Below are 20,514 nucleotides of genomic sequence, written 5' to 3' on the forward strand. Positions count from 1 at the left end.
GGAAAGGCTGAACTGCAGTTTCCATTGTTTTGACCATTTATCCAGTAAGGTCCGAATGGTTAATGTTAGACACCGCGAGACGTAAAGGTCCCGTTCACACAAGTGTTACCTGTTAAACCATCTTTGACGTCCCTTATCAACCTGTTAACACCAGGCCTCGGTACTGCCCCTTGTGGTGACCGCTTGTTCCTTAACCGAATACTCCATTACCAACAACACTCTTAACGAGCTGTGACTCCACCGGACCATCCAATGATCATGTCCAATTTTCAATAACTTATCTGTGAACAATTATTCCTTTTTGCTCGTTTGAACAATGATTGGGCATTTAGTCAGAGATCAATGAGATCAGTGTGGCATGATCTGCCCTCCGGTGAAGTCGTGCTGTTTAGGGTCCAGGGGGTTATTTTTTTAAGTGGGCAAATATGCTTTTCCCGTAGAGTTTCCATTAATTTAAAGTTGTTCCAAGATGGACTGTTATCACCTCTCCGTAGGATAGTCTGATCCATGGGGGGGCTTAGTGCCGAGAATAGGGGTCCCATGTCTACCATCCTCATTGCGGATTCACTGCACCCCCTTTTCCCCCGCAGTGAAGAGCAGACTTGAATGGCGCTATGACCACACATGCACTGCTGCTCCTTGCATTTCATTGGGGCTGACAGAGATGGCCAAGCACTTTGTACTCCATTTCCGTGAGCCCCGTTAAAATGAACACAGTGGCGGCCATGCATGTATGCCCATCCCTCCATTCAGTCTGACATTACTGCGGGTTGGAGAAGCATCCGTTCTCAGGATCACTGGGGGTTTCAGCAATGAGATATGGATATGTGAGAAGTCTATCTTGGTCCAACCCCTTTAACTACTGCAGGATAGGATCTTAGGGTAGGTCATTAATAGATGATCTGCAGGGGTCACCATTCAGGACTCTGCTGATCAGAGGATTCCCAGCACCGTTGTCAGTAGGAACCGTGCAGGAAGCAGTTTGCTTCATCCGTAGTGCAGTCCAAAAGGTTGGTATTGCAGGCACAGCTTCTATTGAATTCAATGCACTACAAACAGCGGTGCCACAAATGATCGGTGGGGATCCTGAGTCACTGACCCCCACTGATCATACAATCAGGATATGTCATCAATAGGAAATATCCAAAACAACCCCTTTAAGACATCTGATGTGGATGCCTGGACAACCCCTTTAAGACATCTGATGTGGATGCCATCGCTTTAGTGAAATGTACACACGCAAGTTCATCTACAACGTCTGCCTCCAAAACCACCTGATCGGAGCCGTTACAGCGAGGAGTGCCGGCCGATAATGTGAGCCTTCTGAAAATGCAGAACGACAGTCCGTATCCAAATGGTTGGCAGTCATGTAATCTGTGTCACCAATCCACCTGAAAAGGGTTTTCTTTTTTGTTAATCCTCCTTCATGATACATTTTGCCATTTCTCCTTCCTTCCGTGCGTTGGCCACATCCGTATTTTGCCGCCTCCAGTTCCCATTTGTACGATTCCTTCAGCTTCTCTTCCAGTTTCTTTAACCCCTTGAGTGGCACGCCCGGAAATTTTCCGGGACGAGCTCCACTGCTCATAGTGACATAGCCCAGAAGATTTCCGGGCTATGTATCACTATGGGAGCTGCAGAGCACAATGCCACAAGCTGTGACAGTGTGCTCTGCCTGCACAGACCCACACAGAGCAGTGCAAGGGCTTTGAAAAACCAGCAGAAGATATTGCCGACATGTCGGCAATGTCCTGCTTTGTTTACAGGTTGCCATAGAGACCATCGGCTTGTCAGAAGCAAGCCGACTGTCTCTGTGGCAGGGAGAGCTGGTTGTTAGCTGTCAGAGGACAGCTAGGTACCAGCTCTTACAGCAGAGATCAGAGAAAACCTCCGATCTCTGCTGTGTTAACCCTTTACATGCTGCAGTCTATGTGACTGCAGCATGTAAAGGGTTGTCACTGCAGCATGTAAAGGGCTGTCACCATCGGACCCCCGGAATGTGATCAGGGGTCCTGATGGGTCCCTGTGGAAGTCCCCTAAAGGGACAAAAAAAAAAAAATTTAAAAAAAATTTAAAAAAAAAAAGGAAAAAAATTATTAAAAAAATAAAAAAAAACACTTGTCTCCCTTTACTTTGTAAAAAATCAAAAATACAATCACACATGTGGTATCCGTGTGCGTCGTAATGACCCAGAGAAGGAAGTTAATACATTATTTAACCCCTTAATGACATGGCCCCTTTTTTTCTTTTTTCCCCATTTCTTTTTTTCCTCCCTCCTGTTTAAAAAATCACAACTTGTCCCGCAAAAAACAAGCCCTCATATGGCCATGTCAATGAAAATATGAAAAAGTTATGGCTCTTGAGACGCAACTGCAAAATTAGTTGAAATTCAATGATTAGACCATTTTAAAAAACCTGCCCTGGTGGGCACGACAGGGTGGTAGGAAACCTGCCACTCAAGGGGTTAAACCTCCTATCGGCAGACTCGTTACTACATCACTAACTTCTCGAATGTAACAGTATTTTTTTTCTTCCTTTGCTGGTTTGTTTGGCAAAGTTTAATTTCACATGTAGTGCGAAATCTGCACCAAAATCTATGATTCTGCCCGTTAGTGTTGATTTTTGACCCCGATCCGTAGCAGATTTCACCCCTTAATTGAAACCGTGAAATGAGCTGTAGATTATCACCCAAATCAGCCACGTTTGAAAGCTGTCTATTTTTAATGGCCTCCACTGAGCAGATCTCTGCTTTGTTTTCTATTATTCCACTTTAATTAAAAAATAACACACTCCTATATCCCGGGTACCATTTTTTTTCTGTATTTTTGGAAATTTTTTTAAAATTTCCAAGTGTATAAAGTTTTTCATGGGGGCGTATTTCACAGAAGCCTAGTGAATCTTCTCTTCACTGTATTTTCTGACCCTGCACACGATCTCACATCTGTTCCCGGTAGGTTGATAATCGAATCTTCTTTTTTTTATGTACAAACGGTCGTATAACGTGACAGCGTAACGCTCGTGGCCGGCGTCATTAGACGTCTTAGCGCTGTGTTTTACCTCCATCCTGTTAATTATGGGCATTTAAAGCGATGAAAGGGTTAAAGAGGGTTAAATGTGGACGCCATACTGCCTGCCTTTTACCCCGCGAACTGTTTGCTCCCAGTTGGAGGACGTTGTATTAGCGGCTTATATTTGCCCAGGAGTTTGGAGCTCCTTCGCTCCTTCTCGTTTCACAGCAGACCGCCTCTGTCCCTGCTGCTCCCCATCTGAACATATGTCACCGGCGCGGCACGGCTTGTTGGCTCCTCAGCGATTGTCACTCATCTCGTGGTGATGCCGCTGCCATGGATTCACCTGCTCTGAAGCCGTCACTTCCATCATTTTTGGCTTTTTTTAAATTTTTTTTTTCCATCTTTGGAAAAAAAAAATAAAGTAAAGCCGCCATGTTGCGCACTTTTATTATCCAATCCTTTTTGTGTTTCGCTCTCCTATTTCCGCATCGGCTTTGGCTATATAAAATGTTGCAGGGTGTAGAATATTTTTATTGCCTAAAGCCTGTGATGATCGTACATGTTACTTCATAGCAGCAGCTAAGCGGTTGGAGTAGACGCGGTGTCCATGTGCTGTGCCACACAATTGCGCCCGAGAGTCTCCGGCGCAACTCGCTATCGTCCGCGTAAATACGGCCTAAGGAATATCTCGGTTCTCTGTAAATAATAGTTAATAATTGTTTTTCCTGGACGGTGACTTAAGCCGGCGAATTGTGAAGCGTTTGCAGAAAGCACAAAAGCGCTGACCCATTTAAATTTTAACTTTTACCCAAAAAATTGTCTGTATTGAAATAGGAAAACTGAAATCCTGCAAATTGGCAGGCGCCATAGACGCGGGCAACTGAATGGAAATGTGGAAGTCGAAAAGCTCTTATTTCTTTGTAAGATTACTGGCTTGCTCCGCTCGCAGATTAACATGAGAGTGATATGCCCACAATGTATTTTAATATCCTGTCCTCTCCGTTCCAGGTTTCTCTTTGTCCAGCGTCCAGGCTTCGGCTTGGAGTACCCAACCGCCACCATTGAGCCCAGTAGTTGGAGCGGCAGCGAAAGTCCTGCCGAAGATATTGAAAGAATGAGCGATTCTGCTGATAAACCCATGGACAATGATGCAGAAGGTGTCTGGAGCCCGGATATTGAGCAGAGCTTTCAGGAAGCGCTCGCTATCTACCCACCATGTGGGAGAAGAAAAATTATACTGTCGGATGAAGGCAAAATGTATGGTAAGTCGCCAGCTGCCATTTACATAACTACCAGATACTGCGTGGAGGCGCATCCCTCATGGGGGGTGATGAATCAAATGCCGAGTGCTTATGAGAATATATACAGAATCCTTATGGAGGGGTTCAGGATGCACGGGGGGTCTGCGGTATTGTTGGGGCCCCAGGCATGTTAACGATCCACCCAAGCAGGGGGGAATTTAGAGACTCTACGGGACGTTGGGCCCTCAGTGGACATGATATTGAGAGCCCTTGGGATGTATCTTCATTTTTCAGTTTCACCATGCCCATTGGCCTTGCAGTGGTTGGCCCCAACTATTGCATCAGAACTTGGGACCACCACAAGAGCCGCAGTTGGCTGGTCCATACTGGTGTTGCCAATGTTAGGAAAGAATGACCATGTCTAGAAAGTGTGCATAAGGGTGCGTTCACACGTAACGGATTTTGGTGCAGATTTTCCAGTACGGAAACTTTGCACCACTTTCCAACTAATTTCGCTAACTAAATCTGCACCACTGGTGCGGATCGCTCCCCCATCTTCCCCTTAGGACACAGAAAGGGACTCTGCACTACTAAACCTGCTTCAGACAGCGACCAAAGCAGGATGGAGCAGGTTCTGCACTTACAGCCTGACCCCGCCAGCTGCAGGACCTGTTCTGGCTGCTTCAACTTGAGACCTCCATTGCACCGCAGCTTCAGCCCTCGTCCTGGCCGGGTGAAGAGCACACCGCAGTCCTGCAGACCCTGGGTATATGAGGAGGTGGGAGATGACCAGCAGAACAAGGCTCTGGCGTCACGGTGAAGAGCACACCGCAGTCCTGCAGACCCTGGGTATATGAGGAGGTGGGAGATGACCAGCTGATGGTGCAGAACAAGGCTCTGGCGTCACGGTGAAGTCAGCTGTCGATATGCACCAAAATCCACATATATGGTATGGATTGTGATGCAGATTTTCCACTACGTGGGAACATCCCCTAAAAGCTTAAAACCTAACGACTGGGACATGAAGAGAAGTGACTACAAGACACTTCTGATGCAGATCCTGCGGCTAACTTTAGTTTCTCCTTTGTAAGACCCCGAGAATCGGTTGTGTACGCTACGTGGCGGTCAGTGCCGTCAGAATCTGTATGCAAGTACTGTCCTGTTTATGGTATTTTATGTGGGCCGAAAGCCGCCCCGATTAATTGCACAAACGAACAATGCGGGTGACTGTTGGCCCATGTAGAGATGGCGCTCGATGGGCTACTGAGGCAGACGTTGCTCGGTAGTCGCTAGTTCCCTTTCAGCCCACTCCTCTCTGAACACCTACTGCCTGTTTGCAGTGAACGGAGTTGGGCAAAGATCTGCCGCCCCCTCCGCCTCCATTCACTGAACGACTCTCACTGCTGTGTGAAAGCGCAGGAGGAGTAATCGTTCCGTCTAAAACCACCCTAATGCTAACCTTACACTGGCGAGCTGTGAATATTGCCCCCATTTCGCCCGCCCCACCATGTGAAAACCCTGTGGATGCCTTCACACTGGTGTGAAAATTGTGTGAGATTGCAAGATGCATAAATAGGAACGCCATGAGCGATGGGTTGTTTTGCATGGCGCCGTGATGCCGGAAACAAATCGCAACATGTTCTATCTAGTTGTGAGAGTTTGCATTGCAGCCCTATAGTCCTCAGTGGGGTCAGCGGCAGCAGCGTCAACCCATTGAAAGCAATGGGACAACTCCGCGATTCTTGGCTGCAACTGTGACAGCCGCGGCGCGATTCCCTTCGTCCCCGCAATGATGAGTCTGTTTTCACATCCACGGGGCTTTTACATGGATGGTGAGATGATATCAAGCCGTATCCACAGCCCAATTTTGCGCATGCCAGTGTGAAGGCAGCCTGAGGGTGCACTCATATGGGCGCCAAACGTGGACCAATCGTGCACTCTTAAACCTGCAGTTTCTGCTGTGAAGGTGATGCAACGTGATTTTATTTATGTTTTCTCACCCGTTTCATGTGTGTAAATCGCATGTTTTAATTAGGAAAATAGAAAAATTGCATCACACTTGTATGGAAATCGTATCTACAGCCAGTGTGATAATATCCCCCCCCCTTCTGCCATGGGAAATAATGAGACTCTGAAACACCTTGGAGCCCTAACCCAGCTTTCCACGTACCCTGAAATGGCTTAATAGTTTATGAATTGAGTGTCCCTCTAGCTGCTCTGTGTAAATATCACCGTAGGTCTGGCAATCTGTCAAAGAGGAAGAATAGTCCTTTTACACGGCCAATAAATCGTTCATTCAGATTCCTGCATCCAGCGGCAAGCTGGGCGATTGGCATTCAGTGTAAATGCCCGACTGAACGGCGAACGGGAACCCGTTTGCTTCCTGTTCGTAGTGAAGTTTCTGCATGCATGAAGGGGAACGGATCGGCTCGTGTAAACAGGCGATCGTTCCAGACTGAAACCCCAGGATTGGTTCTCTCTGGGCGACCTGTGGGGCGTCTGCGCTCGGCAGGCTGTCCCGTGTAAAGACCAACTGGGCACCAGGTCCTTCCCGTATGCTGCAGAGCGCAGGAGGACTGATGGCCTCATCTGGAAGGACAAACAGCGTAATAAACGGCGGTCCTGGATGTTACCAGAAGGCTCCAGGGTAGCAGATTACTGTAGACGTAAGTGTAATACAGTCGGCCGAGGTTCCTGGCGGAGAAGCCTTGACTATCGGTTGTGCCATGTGTTCATTGCTCGCTCCGTAGACCTTTGATGGAGATGGTCATTAGTGGGCGACACATCGGCTCTTCTCTCGGAGACCTGCTGGATTGCAGGAGTCGCCGCTCACATCATGTGATTTTTTTTTATTCTGTTACATCCTAAAATTGTTACATTGTATAAAATGAATTCTATGAGAATAACCTAATTGTCCCTTTCCAAGCTGTAGATGTTGAGCCACCAGTTGGTTACTATCGGGCTGTGGTGGCAAAGCAATGGGCACTTTCCAACATATTGTAACCTATAGAAGGGATTACTGCTCAATACAGTAAAAGATTTACCTGAACGAAGAGCTAAATGTAAAGTTTGACACCGAAGTCTGGAAATTTAATTAAAGCCTATTGGAGTTTTCAACTAGTTTTCTACAATGCCCCAGGTTATCCTCAGCCGCTCATTTGTTACTGTTTGCACCTTGTTCTGTGTCTGTAGGCTCTGAATTTCAAGAGGTCTTCATGTTTCTGCTGTTTGCTATCCACTTTCAGGAAGGAAGCATGTAGCAAGCCTAGCATTCTGCCAGTAGTTCCCTGTCCTGACTTCCTTGAATCCGGGGATTGCAGAGAAGCTGAAAGGGAGCCCCCTAGTGGCAGCCACTTCAAATGTGATTTACAGTGCTAAAGCAGCAATATATTACAGAAATGATGAGACTAACACAAGCTAGTAAATGAGCCGTAGTCTGAAGAGCTACTCCTGTCCCTTCCCCTTCTCGCATGGCATGAGTTGCCAAACCTTGTAGTTTGAATCGCGTAGGAGGAAGAACAACTGAACCTTTCTGTCTGTCGCCATGTACATTTTATAATTTTCAATACAGTAGTCAGATTTTATTCTAGTGTCAAACCCTTTTTTCCTTCTGATCAGGCAGTACACCATCCATACGGGAAATTGTGGGTTCTGGTATTTATGCAGGTTCTCTAGAACTAGGCATGTACTGATGCCAAATATGCTGGTGTAAGAAGGCAGAGCATGAATGTGTTGTACTACCACTATAGAAGGTAAGGCAAAAGTCTGGACACGCACTCTTAATCAATGTGAGAATGAGAAAATTGGATGTGTCAAAGTATCAATGGGGGAGGAGGGGGGGGCGGGGTGAATTTTTTTTTTTTTTTTTGGAGGAGACACTTGGTGGCCATTTTAAGTTCTGCCATATTGAATTCAGCTCTGGTTTTTCCAAAGGGAAGGGAGTCATGTGATATGTCAGTTTTGGCTGGAATAGGCTCGGAAACGCACTGGAAGTGTCAGTTCTGCCCTAAAATTACTTGTTTAGGAGGTAGATGAGGACAAAGCCTCTCAAAGTTCTTTATATAATGTGTTTGCATCCACCATTCTGCCGGATGCACACGGTTAAGTATTTACGCCAGGCTTCATGAAAGCGCTGAAGAACCGCAGGTGATATTTCTTCACAGCACTATAGGATTCGCTGTTTTGGGGGAGCCAGTTTGCATTGTTTCTCCACCTACACAAGGGGCTTTAAATGGCTCCAGAGAAGTCCAAAGGCCTTAAGTCTGGTGACCTTGGTGGCTACTCTAAGGACCTCTACGCTCAATCAAGCACCCAGGTAATCGGCATACGGCCACAACAAAGTGTGGAGATGCGCCATCCTGCTGTTCTCATTGAGAATGGATGGGAATATGGTGTCCTATATCATCTAGCGGTACAGCTCACCGGTAAGCCATTAGTCAATGAGAGAAGGCCCTGGATGTTAAAAACAATGTATCAACTTTGCCCTCATAAACAAGAAAAGTCCGGGCAAAACTGACACTTCCATTGTGTTTCTGAGTAAATTCTAGCCAAGACTGATAGATCACATGACCCTCTTCCCATTTGAATAACCTGAGCCGAATTCAATATGGCGGCGTTCAATATGGCTGCCAAAAACATCTTCACAAAAAAAAAAATGCAGTATTAATGACTCCTTATTAAACCAGTTAAACGGATGTGTCCAGACTTTTGCTTCACCCTGTATTCGTACGACTCCTAGAATAGTAATTTTGGAACTCTGCCTCCTTTTTATTGTCAATTGATGCATCATTAAAAACATGGATACATTGTTGCCGTTGGCTGATGGGATGGCATTGTTGGCACGTTCTTCAGGTTGGTGCCGCCGTGCATTGTGGAGGTCGTGGCTGGCGTGGACGAGGTCGGAGCAGTTTAGCAGGCGCTGCTCCCCTCCTCCTTTGTACTAATTAATTCTAGCGCTCTTGCAGAGGACTCATCTCATCCTGCATGTAGTTTCAGCTTCTCAATAAGTAACAGTAGGAGATTGAAGAGAAAACCAGCCCAGAGTGCAAGGGGGAAAGCAGATGGTACTGCGGCTGCCACCAGCTGTGCTCCCTCCCTCCACTCCCCCCAGTGCTGGCTGGGTGATGTAATGGAAAGACACCCCCCCCTCTGCTGTGCGCCGCTCTTCCAGGCTGTCAGTGGAGACTGGAAGCAGCAGCAATCCTCCAGGCTTTTAGTTTGCAGCTGTCATGTGACCTCAGCAGCCAAATGGAACATAATGTCTGGAAAAGAAATAGCCTTGTGCTGATGCTTCTCAGCTGCTCTTGGCACTAAGTTTGTAGGCCCTGGTTTCCTGCCGACTCGCAGGGTCTGGAGATTAACCGATCTCTGCTCTTCCACATTTTGATTTACGATTAAAATCCAGCAGAACTGCGCCAAAGTCTGTACCGTCGTCCAATGAATGAAGACTGGGGGGGTTCTGGAAAAGTTCAAGTGGGCTGCAGAGAACAGGAACCACCAATGGTCGGAGGAGTCTCTCCAAAGTGGTCCACAATGTCCAAGATCATGTAGGGTTTTACCAAAGGGGGCATGCAGTTTCCTCATGGGGGCTCCCAATTGGACGAAGTCTTATCCCCCTTTCCTATGTAAACCTGCATATGGGTCTGCACCCCCAGCAGTGCGGCCACCCTTCATGTGGGAAGAGATTTGCAATTGTGGGAGATGGGAAGTGTCATGCTCTCCTTTGCTAGAGTGGTGTGGCATCCTATCCTACACCAGCAGGGGGCGATATTTAATTTTTTTGCTAAAGTATCTCCTCTGCTCCCTTGAACTTCCCTCTGCTTTAATGCTTATCATGGCTAATCTACTGAGATTCCTGGGGACTGGTTACACATCCTTGTGTCCATCTTTACGGGGAATTTAAGAAAGTGACTACAGTTTTGGGTAAAAGTGTTAGATGTGTGAGAAAATGCAGAAAAGTAAGAATCATTTCAAAAAATAAGTGTTTTTTTTAGTTTTTTTTTTTTTTTTGTCAATTAACAAAATACAAAGTGAATGAAGAAAAATGTAAATCGTATCAATATTTTGTGTGACCGCTATTTGCCTTCCGGATGGCATCAGCTCTTCTAGGTACACTTGCACACGGTTTTTGAAGGAACTCTTTCAGACATCTTCTGTCTCTTCATGTAATCCCAGACAGACTGGATGATGTGAGATCCGGGCTCTGTGGGGCCAAATCATCGGCTCTGGGAGGAAAAGAATCACAGCAAGCTCTATTTTTAGGCAGATCCTGTGCGGACGGCCTCCATTGACTTCTGACCCACGGCCCTTCTGCAATCCTTGCAGAAAGGTTGCTGGATCCTCGCCTTGCAAGGGCGCAGCAAAATCTGTGCTGTGCATGGTGCTGGCGCATCAGCTGGATTATCCGCAGTAGAGACTGAGAAGATTCCGGACAGGTACTTGGCGTCACCCGCTGGGCACAGGGTCAGATTCTGCTGCGGCCATACTCTGTCACCTTTTATTTGCATTGTATGTGGTGTCTAAATTACTGCTGCTCAATAATTAGGATGGGGTTTCCACTTGGCGAAGGTACCTTCAGATTCAAAGCTAGTCGTTCAGCGGTAAACATGGCGACCGACAGGGTGACTAGCATGAAGCCGCTATTCGCTTTGTTTCAACGTGCCAAAATACTAGTCGCTGGTTGACTAATAGTCGTCTGGTGTAAAGTCACAATTGTTCGTCTTTGAATGACTTGTGAACGAATTTGCCTGGAGATCCCTGCTATGAACGATCTCAACAAACTAGTGAACAAGCATCAGGTTGCGTGGAGAGGGGTGAGCAGTGCCGGCCTCCTCTTGGGCATTACAGCAACCTTGCCACCATGTACTGAGCTCTGGAGCAAAGTACTATCCACCCGCAACAAATTGGCATAGTTGGCAGGATGGCGGGGGCGGATGGAGTGCCATGTGCCTCGGGACGATCAACATTAAAGTAGGGAGGTATGTAAGGGGGGTGAGCAGTGCCCTGCTTCCTTATGGATTACAGCAGCTCTGCTGCCATCTACTGAGCGCCAGAGAGAAGTACCATCCACCTGCAACAGTTTCACCATCTTTTTCTTCTCTCATGGGTATTGTCCAAGCTCCTCTTCGTTCTAAAGGTTTGCTGCCAGCCTTGATATTAAAACAGGAATGGCTGCAAATGTTCATAGAATGAGAGAATACGGCCTTTTAGGTTAAATTTTGTACTTTGAGTCCTGTTTCCGTTCTCTCGTGGACATTGATGGATAATTGCCTCCTCTTCGTGGGTTTTTTGTGATGACTTCATATTTCTCCATATATATATAATTTTTTTTCTTCTGTCCTGCATGAAAGGCATTGGTGACTCTGAAATATTCCAGGATTCAGAGCATTAAAAATGTCATTTTTGAGCAAGCGAATCCCCGATGTGAGGTATGGGCCAGCCCTCGGCTTCATGTGTTATTGTAATCACTGTATGCAGATTGGTCTATTGTCTTCTGGGTCTCTACAAGTTGTATCGCAGACACCTGATCCGCGCCGAAACCGTATAGGGAGCAGCAATTGTAAGGTTGGAATAAAAAAATCAGACGTCTTTATCAGAGCCATGAAAGACGGGAGGGAAATGCAGGGAACCTAATAATACTAAATATAAAGGTGAAGAGGATTAGATGTAACCGGAGAGGAGCACAGGCTGTCCACTGGAAACATCAGAATGCGCCCATTAACTACAACAGCCACTTTGAAGTTACGCTGCAGGGAGAATTTCCTTTTTAAACCGCATCTGGTTCCACCTTAGAAGGTTACGGTACAAGCCGTATCTCTTACCAACCCGCCGCCTTGAGCGCAGTTCACACGAGTGTTTAAAAACCTGTCTTGATAGGATTCCATAATCATGTAGCTCTCTGATGAAGAGGTCTACAAAGGTCAAAACGTGTTACCTGCTAGTTTGAAATAAAGCTGCTTTCAATATATTCCTTCAACTCCAGTTTAATGCGAGTTAAGACCGGCTAACAGGTTGTGCCGGCGCCTTAGGAACCTTTACTCTTGCGCTTGTATTCGATACAATTATACCTCCTAGGCCGAAGCACACCAGTTCGCTGCCTTGGCCGTAGATTCCCATTTAGGGGGGCTCTGACCTACTTTTCTGCCTCTTATCCTGCCTCAACACCTTAACGACACGTGACTTACAGTCATATCATGGAGGCACATGGAGCGGGATCAGGAGCCAATCTCACTGAATACAAGGTGGGTGCCGGCTGACTTGGACAGCTAATACCCACCCGCAACAGCCACGATCAGTGTGAACGCTGATCACAGCTACTAACCCTTTAAATGCTGCTGCCAGTTGTGATAGCAGCATTTTAACCCTTTGCAATCCAATTTTGGATTCAGGGTTTCTTTCCTAGGGGGCTTTCTCTTTTCTGCCATTTTACAATGGCACCCTCTGCTGGGTAGAGCCAGTACTGCGGTATGTGACATGCCGGAGAGGCCCCCGACAACAGAGCGGCCAGTAATGTACAGTAAAATTACCCTGACGGACGTCTTCTGACATTGGAAGCTGTACAGCCTTCAATCAAATTGTCTTTAGACGTCAGACAGTGGATTGGAAAGGGTTAAATGGGTCCCGAATGGCCCCACTGCGATGCGATAATGAGGTGTTGCTCGGTTGCCACGGTAAACTGGGGCCTTCTGAAGGCCCCCTGGGCTGCAACAGGCATGGCTTGATAGACTTTCCCACAGAACATTATATAATGCAATACTATGGTATTGCATTATACTCTGCAAGATCAAATAATTGCCAGTCTAATAAGTCCCCTATAGGGCACTAAATAGCGTCAAAAGAAATGTAAACTTTTTTTTTATTAATTGTTTTAAAAAAGTAATATTAAAAAAAACCTTTTCCCATATTTAAATTAAAAATATATTAAAAACAACCATATTTTGCACCCATAAGCCCAATCTATCAAAGTAACTGGATAAATATGGTCGCACATGGTCACCGACTGCCAACAAAAAGATGAATAAAACTTGTCAAAAGCCATACGTACCCCAAAATAGTGGAAACAGACTACAGGAGGTCCTGCAAAAGGCAAGCCCCCGTATAACTATGAAAAGTGAAAGTCATGGCAGTCAGAAGACGATGGCAGAAAAACGTAAAATAAAGTGTCTTTGGGCAAAAAAATGAAGTAGTAAATAAAAAAATATATATAAATGTTGGTATCGTTGTAATCATACCGACCTGTAGAGTGAAGTTGTCATTTTTGCTGCAGAGTGTACGCCGTAAAAACCTCCAAAGACACTTTTTTTTCTTATTTCATGCCACTTTTTGAGGTTTTTAATGCATTATATGGTACGTTAAATAGTACCGCTGACAAATACAACTTGCCCTTCAAAAAAACACGTCCTCAGACAGCGACGTCGGTGGGGAAAGGAAGAGTTATTGTTTATTTATTTATTTATTGAAAGCTGGGAGAAAAGTATAAAAGGGCCGCACCCCTTATGTGGTCCGTGTATTTTTTACTTTTTTGTACTTCCATATGTTATCCATTTCTCACATCCATAAAGAACTGAAATGGGCTGCATCTCCTAGCAATGGATCTGTGAGTTGGGGACGGCACGCCGGTGGTGCCCATGTGCTGCCGGCTCCCCGTATGCTTCTACGTTTACTTGAATTGGCGAGTCTCGTCAACAGATCTGATCAGAATTGCACATACAGACTTACGAGAATAGAAGCGGAGCGGGTAGAAGATCGCTCCAGGGCCCGGCTCTGTTCATAGTAAACAGGCAGTCGTTCGTAGATGGAGGACTGCCTGTTTACACAGGCTGACTGTGGCTTGCACAAATTGAACAAGAAGTGAGCGAACTATCAATCAGTGTTAATGCATGCAGCACTAAACAACGAATGATTGGCGTTTTAGATTTCTACACTCCAGCGAGAATTTGAATGATCAATCAGTGTAAAAGAGCCCGGAGGACTTGTTCACATCACGGTCAGCGGGTCCATTCAGAACCTGTTGAAATGTGGTAAACGGGACAATACTGTGCAGCATGCTGGAAACGGAACGGACCCCGTTATTGGCAATGGGGTTTGTTTTGTGTGGTTTTTTTTTTTTAATTAAAAAGGGAAAAAATTCTATTTTTATGTCTTTTTAACCTTTTCCAATAAGCATAAAACAGATGTGAACTGAACAGTCAGACCCTGGGACCTTCAGTCTTCCATCAGAGGGATGAGGAGAGTGAACATGACATTGACTGTCGTAGCATATAGAACTTTAGGCTTACACCTCCAACGCCTGTCAAAACAAGCCAACAAGACCATAAAATGGAGAAGAGGAAGAGGGGAGAATAGATGAAGGGATAAGCCGCTCGGGGTGAGCCAGTGGGAGGTATATTCCGGGCCTTGGTGACCCAGGAGGATCAAGCGTGTCGGGGTCGGCAAAGTTCTACATTCCGGCAATTCTTGGAACTCTGACCAGTAGAACCGTGTCTTCATGAATGTATCTTGTGTCCCCTTAAGAGGCAGGGAGGTCCTCCATGCTTGTGGTGGTCTGTGAACGGGGTGAAGTCTGTCGCCGTAATGCCACTAGATCAGCTTTTGCAGCATTAAGTACATGGCGCACCATAGAAAGTTGGTAGGGAGATTGGGGTAATATAAAATCCGTAAACTTGGAGGCGATGAGCCGGACTTCGGGCCAGGAACCTGCTGTTTTGGTTCTGGCGTATGACTTGTGTTTTGACCACTGGGCGCTGTGTTCGTGGTCTCATAACTGAGCAGATGTGGTTGGTGAACTTCACTCCTTTCTCTGTAACCCTGGCTGGGTGTAAGACCCCAACGAAGACCATCTGGGCACATCCCATTGCTCAATCGCAGGCGGCTTCTTGGCAAGTTTGAAGTTCTTGAAGGGAGTCAATACTCTGAAGCCTCGTTGGGCTCGTTACATAAAAGGTGCGGAAGACGTGATTTACATCTTTGGGCGTCTTTAGAGAATGAATAGAATGTGTCACAATCGGCAGCAATAAATCACTGATTTGGATCATTTACCTTTTTAGTGGGAAATAATTGCAGTGCTCCGTCCTCATCGTGGTGTAAGAGGCGTTTCTGAGAGGTCTGTCGCTTAATACTTCTTTTTAGTCAACCCCACCAGCTGAAAACCCAACGTCGACTCCTATTGTAGCTCTGAGAAAACAGCAGATTTGTTAAGGCACCTGGAGACAGAATTTGGGTGATCGTCCCGTGTACACATGGCCGCCAAGAGGGCCACGAAGTGAGAAGTCACTCACCTATAGGAGGCGCTGTGAGTTTTAGCAGAACACGATGGGGCGTGTAAACAGGAGCCGCCTAATTTTGGAGCAACCCCTGTTCACTGTGAATGGACTTGGCTGGCTGTAATTATCATGGCCGCCTCCATTCACTTGAACAGCTATCGCTCCTGTGTGAAGTACAGCAGTCCTAGTTGGGTGGTAGTCCTGCTTGTATACCCTACGGAGGCCGTATTTATACAGGCGATTTCCTCATGTGAGTTTCATCTGATTGCAATTTTCATAAGAGTGCAATTTTTATATTTTTTTTTCCTATTAAAATCGTATGTGCAGCGATGTGATGCTTTTTTTTCTGCAATCTTGGGTAAAATCTCATGTTTACGAAAGCGATATCGGGCTGGCCTGAGACGCAGGGATATTGTATAGTGAATTCCCCTGCTTTATAACCCACAATGGGGGAGCTACTGCAAAAAACTGCACTGTGTTGCCTTGTATTATGTGGTTGCCCATTCATCTGTGTGTTGGCTTTAATCCTATTTCCAAATAAGTCCAAATTCACATGGCCATATGCATGTTGTGCCTGAGAAACGTAGGTGTAACTTGCATGGGACTGCACTGACATTGTCCATGTACGGTTATCTCCGTGGACCCTGCATGTCCGATTCTCATCTGTAACGGGGCCGTGTGCTGTCCGGGGAATACACAGCCAACCGCTTCAGTGTGCTCTTCTGTGGTTCGCTAATCCAACTCTATGGAGATTGCTACAATCCGCTAATTAGAAGTGATAGGCCATGAGTATAGCGTTCATATGTCTATGGTTGGGAATACCGTCCATATGTGATGACCGTACAGCGCTGACGAGTAAAATACACCTCGGCATTAAAAGTGCAGCACCGTGGAGGGCAAGACATAGGATTATGCAAGTCGAGGAAGTAGGTATCACTATGAATGCAACAGATAACCGTTTCCAGCACCCAGCGCCAATCTGTCATATGGGAGGGGCCTCAGTAGTATAAAAGCCAGATCAAAACATTTCTCTTCAGCCACATGGAACCTCAAAAATTAGATCAAGTCTTGTGGTATGACTGTGTGAAGCCTCCTGGTCGCTGATATGCCAGTTATTGTCACTTGTGGCAGATGGAGAGGGACAGAATCCTTGAACTGAGACTTCTTGGTTTTCACTCCGGCAGATCGCTACAAGCGTACACGGACATGTCAGCACTGTTCAACATTGTGTCCCAATAGTTGGAAGAACGACTAACTCGAATGACAGCAAGAGGTGCTCAGAGGTGAACGTCTGCACGGATGGATGGATGGTCAGATCAGAAGAATGACGCATAGTCATCTATTCTCAAGTGAAATTGGATGCCAAATCCCAAGCCTAGGATGGTGGATGGGGTCTACACAAACCAACCGAAGGTGCTTGCATGACATTAGGCTACAAGCCAGACGTTCAGTGACTGGTGTTCCGTTGACCTCATGCCAACACTCGAAGGCTATCGTACTGCAGAACTGGATTGCAATGGAGGCTGAAATGAAGGTCTGTCCTCTTCTTCAGTGAGTCCTGCTTTGGTCTCGGATTCAATGATGGCTGGAGATTAATCTGGGGACCACATGGGCAAGACATGAAGAGGACTTCACGAGGGAAAGCCACACCAGTCCTACTCCTAGGATTATGGTGTGGGATGGCATAATAGTAGCTGGACCCCTCTGGTCTTCATTCCAGCTACACAAACAGCTCAGCGTTATGGTGATTTTGGTCGTGGATCCAGTGGTCAACACAACGCCAGGCTGCATGTGTGGCCTAAATGTGCTACTATGGCTTGCAGCGTCTCCAGACTTGTCTCCCCTTTGCAATTGCCGAGTAATGACGCCCCAGATGTGCTCAATGGAACGGCCAGCCGCGCATCTTGGGGGTTTGTGTGCCCAAGTGTATTCAGCATGGGAGAACTTCCTCTGACGGTCCTCAATAACCTGATTGATAACATGTCAAGGTAAATGTATTTATGCTCATGGCTCTCATACTCCATACTGAATAAATCAAGATGGTTTGAATATTGTGTTTCCACATTTTGTCATTTGCATATCATTATCTATCGATCCGGCATTTCCATAATTCCATGACCTTTCCTTCTTGGTGTTGCAGTCTCGGTGTATATATGGCTTCCCTGTTACTAGACCATCGCTCCCAGGTCTATGTACTGTGGGATAGACAAGGCTTTTTGTCAGGGCGGTCACGTTTTGACTCCAGTCTTGTATGGAGGTGTCTTGTGTGAGATGTTGCAGTCGGTAACTGCATTTTGGAGCTGTAGCATAGGCGAGCTATGAAGTGGAAGCTGCAGAGAATGTAATGGGATTTGGCTTTGTGTTTCTCACTTGTGACATGGGCTCAGCAGCCCTGTGAAATACTTCCCTAATTTACAAACTACAAGTCAGGCCACCACTGCTCCGGAGTGTAACCTCTCATTGTCACTTTACCCTCTCCTGCCCCCGGCGCTGCGTCATGTACCGGGTAATGGTCCCCTCCGGCAGCACGTCACGCTGTGACTCCTGTCTAGGATCAGGTTAGTCCTGGACATTGTCACCTCTGCGAGGCTCTCGTCCTTCTGGGGATCTGCACAAATCCTCGTATTGCATGGTAAGGCTTCCAGTTATAATGCCCGGCACCCATCCAACTACTGCTTGATCTACTTATTTGTGGAAGAATTAACCCAAACCCATGTTATGCCAAGGAACAGAACTTCTCCGCTGGACACGACTAGAATACATTGCTATGAGGCGCGTTCATGGGCTAAGGTCTCCTCATTTTATTTTCTAAACAATTGCTTACCCCAGGAAGCTTGATCGTATTGTCCCTTCTCAACAGAATCTCCCTCTTGACTTAGACTTTTTGCAATGTTTATGCCATGATTACATGGCTGCTACCAACACTTCTTTAGCTGTATGATGGGAAAACATAGGAACCACGGAGAGCGCCCTTCATCCACGTCTCATTCGCCCATTGCCATGGCCCACAGCACCCATCTGGAGAAGACCTCTCGCACATGCAGGATGGCGTGCACAGATACTGTGGCAATGCTGACTTTGCCGTCAGTCTCTTCCACAGTCAGTCCTTCCTAATCGCTTGCTTAGCTCTAGCAGTCATGTTGTTGGCCTGGCTATGTGTGGCCGGGGCTCCTTTGGTCCATTTTCACACGACATTTGGCCGCCTTTTGAACTGTCGCACCCACGAATGCACGTTTTTCACATCATAACACTTTCACCAGGTCTCGCTCAACTGGCTATTGAATGTCGATGGGTGTCATTCCAGGCGAGTGTTGAACACTGATGATCACGCACCATTCTTACAATGTGAAGGTCACTGTTGTAGGTATTGAAGATGCATCTATCTGCGGCCATGTGGATTCTGTACACTGGATAATGGTGCCGTCTGACTCGCTCATCCCAAAAAAAATGCTCGCATCTTCTAAAATGTGTCCCACCTTCTATCTGCTCCTATTCCAGAGAACAAATAGATGTTAGACCGTGACGGCACTCGGTAGTATTATACTAGTTACCTATAGCACTACATCTACTGACATGGCCGTAATACGTTAAACACTGCGACTCCCAACATGACTCGATCACTGGGCCCGACCGAAACGCAATTGTATTAAGCTTTATACGTAAAACATGACCATGCTCAACATGATTTGACCACCGGGCATGAACGTAAGGCCATTCTATCATCCTCTCTACATAGTGAGCATCCCCCACATTACCTGGCCTGCGGACATGACTATAATATAATCTACACACTATATAACAGTACCACCCCAACCTGATGCCTGCGCCCCTCCTGATGTGATCAGCGGTCATACTTCTGATGTGTATTTCTTGGCAAGTGTTCCTCCTGCTGGTGGAATCTCTAGTTCTGCACCTTATGTAAGTGACGGTGGAAGCGATGTTGCAAGCGGTGTGACAGATTGGGAGACCTGTTTGTTCCCTGTGACAAGGTGTGGACTTTACTAATCTGACATGATCTGAGAAATCAGTTTCTAACAGCTTTGCCAGGGGGACAGGAGCACCTTGTGTAGCCCTCCGGCACTGCTGAGATTAAAGAGGCTTTTAGTATTTGGCAACGTGGGATCGGGTTACTTAAGGTGTGTGCTTGTCTTTATTTATTTACCAAAAGCGTATGCATAGACCGCGAGAAAACACACAGACGGCGAACCTCGTCCGAAACCCCAGCCGTGCTGTGCCATCCTCTCCAGAACTGATCAAACATCACAGGAAGCCTTCAAGAGTCTGACGTGCGACCGCCTGGTTACATGTAGCAGTCTATAATCCTGGAGGAGAACGTCTGGCAATCCGGACCGGTCCTGCATGAAATGTTAACGATTATTGGTTGGAAGTGATGTGGCTTTGTGCAATAAGACCCCACCCTATTGGTTGGATCGCGTGAAAGGGTTTGTGCTCCCCATCACCGATCCGCTTGATCATGAAGGTGGTGTCATCAGTCAACCCCTTCTATACTGTGGTCCCAGGGAAAGCTACAGGCGGGCGGGCAGTACCTTGTACAACAGAATGGCCATTGCAAGGACAATGTAAGAATGCATGGTGGCCATTTAGATGGATGGGTTGAGGCCAACAGCATTGGAGCCGTTTGTACAGACTGGCTCTCCATTCTGGCTCATAGAATCAGGGATGTTCTAGGATGTCCACATGCCCGAATACAGGTGACAGGTGAAGTCTTCCTTAGACAACCCTTTAAATGATGATTCTGGACTAATTGTGATCATTAACTACATCTAAAAACTGTGCGTTTCGTTACATTTTTACCTGCAGATACATTATAACATTTTGTATCCACCTGGATTCCAGGTTTATCTAAATTCGATACCATTGTACCAAAATGGCAGCTGTGGGGGGTATTAAAGGCGTTTTTCCATGGCTCGTTAAGGTAGGAACGTTTGCCGAACTTCAGGCCGAGTAGAGCTGCGCCTGATCAGGCGACCAACGATCGAG

At 46.5% G+C, this 20,514-nt stretch overlaps 1 protein-coding gene across 6 annotated transcripts in view; it reads left to right on the top strand.

Annotated features, from left to right (window-relative positions):
* The window catches only part of TEAD1 (TEA domain transcription factor 1), a 148,244-nt gene that overhangs the window by 49,019 nt on the left and 78,711 nt on the right, over nucleotides 1-20,514 (top strand). For all 6 annotated transcript variants that reach the window (XM_066583560.1, XM_066583564.1, XM_066583565.1 and 3 more), the window contains exon 3: nucleotides 4,020-4,273. In XM_066583560.1, coding sequence (XP_066439657.1) covers nucleotides 4,126-4,273 — 148 coding nt within the window. In that variant the 5' untranslated portion in view covers nucleotides 4,020-4,125. The remainder of the gene's footprint in view (nucleotides 1-4,019; nucleotides 4,274-20,514) is intronic.

The sequence above is a fragment of the Eleutherodactylus coqui genome, chromosome 11 (genome assembly GCF_035609145.1).
Source record: "Eleutherodactylus coqui strain aEleCoq1 chromosome 11, aEleCoq1.hap1, whole genome shotgun sequence".
In the NCBI taxonomy this organism is placed as follows: domain Eukaryota; kingdom Metazoa; phylum Chordata; class Amphibia; order Anura; family Eleutherodactylidae; genus Eleutherodactylus; species Eleutherodactylus coqui.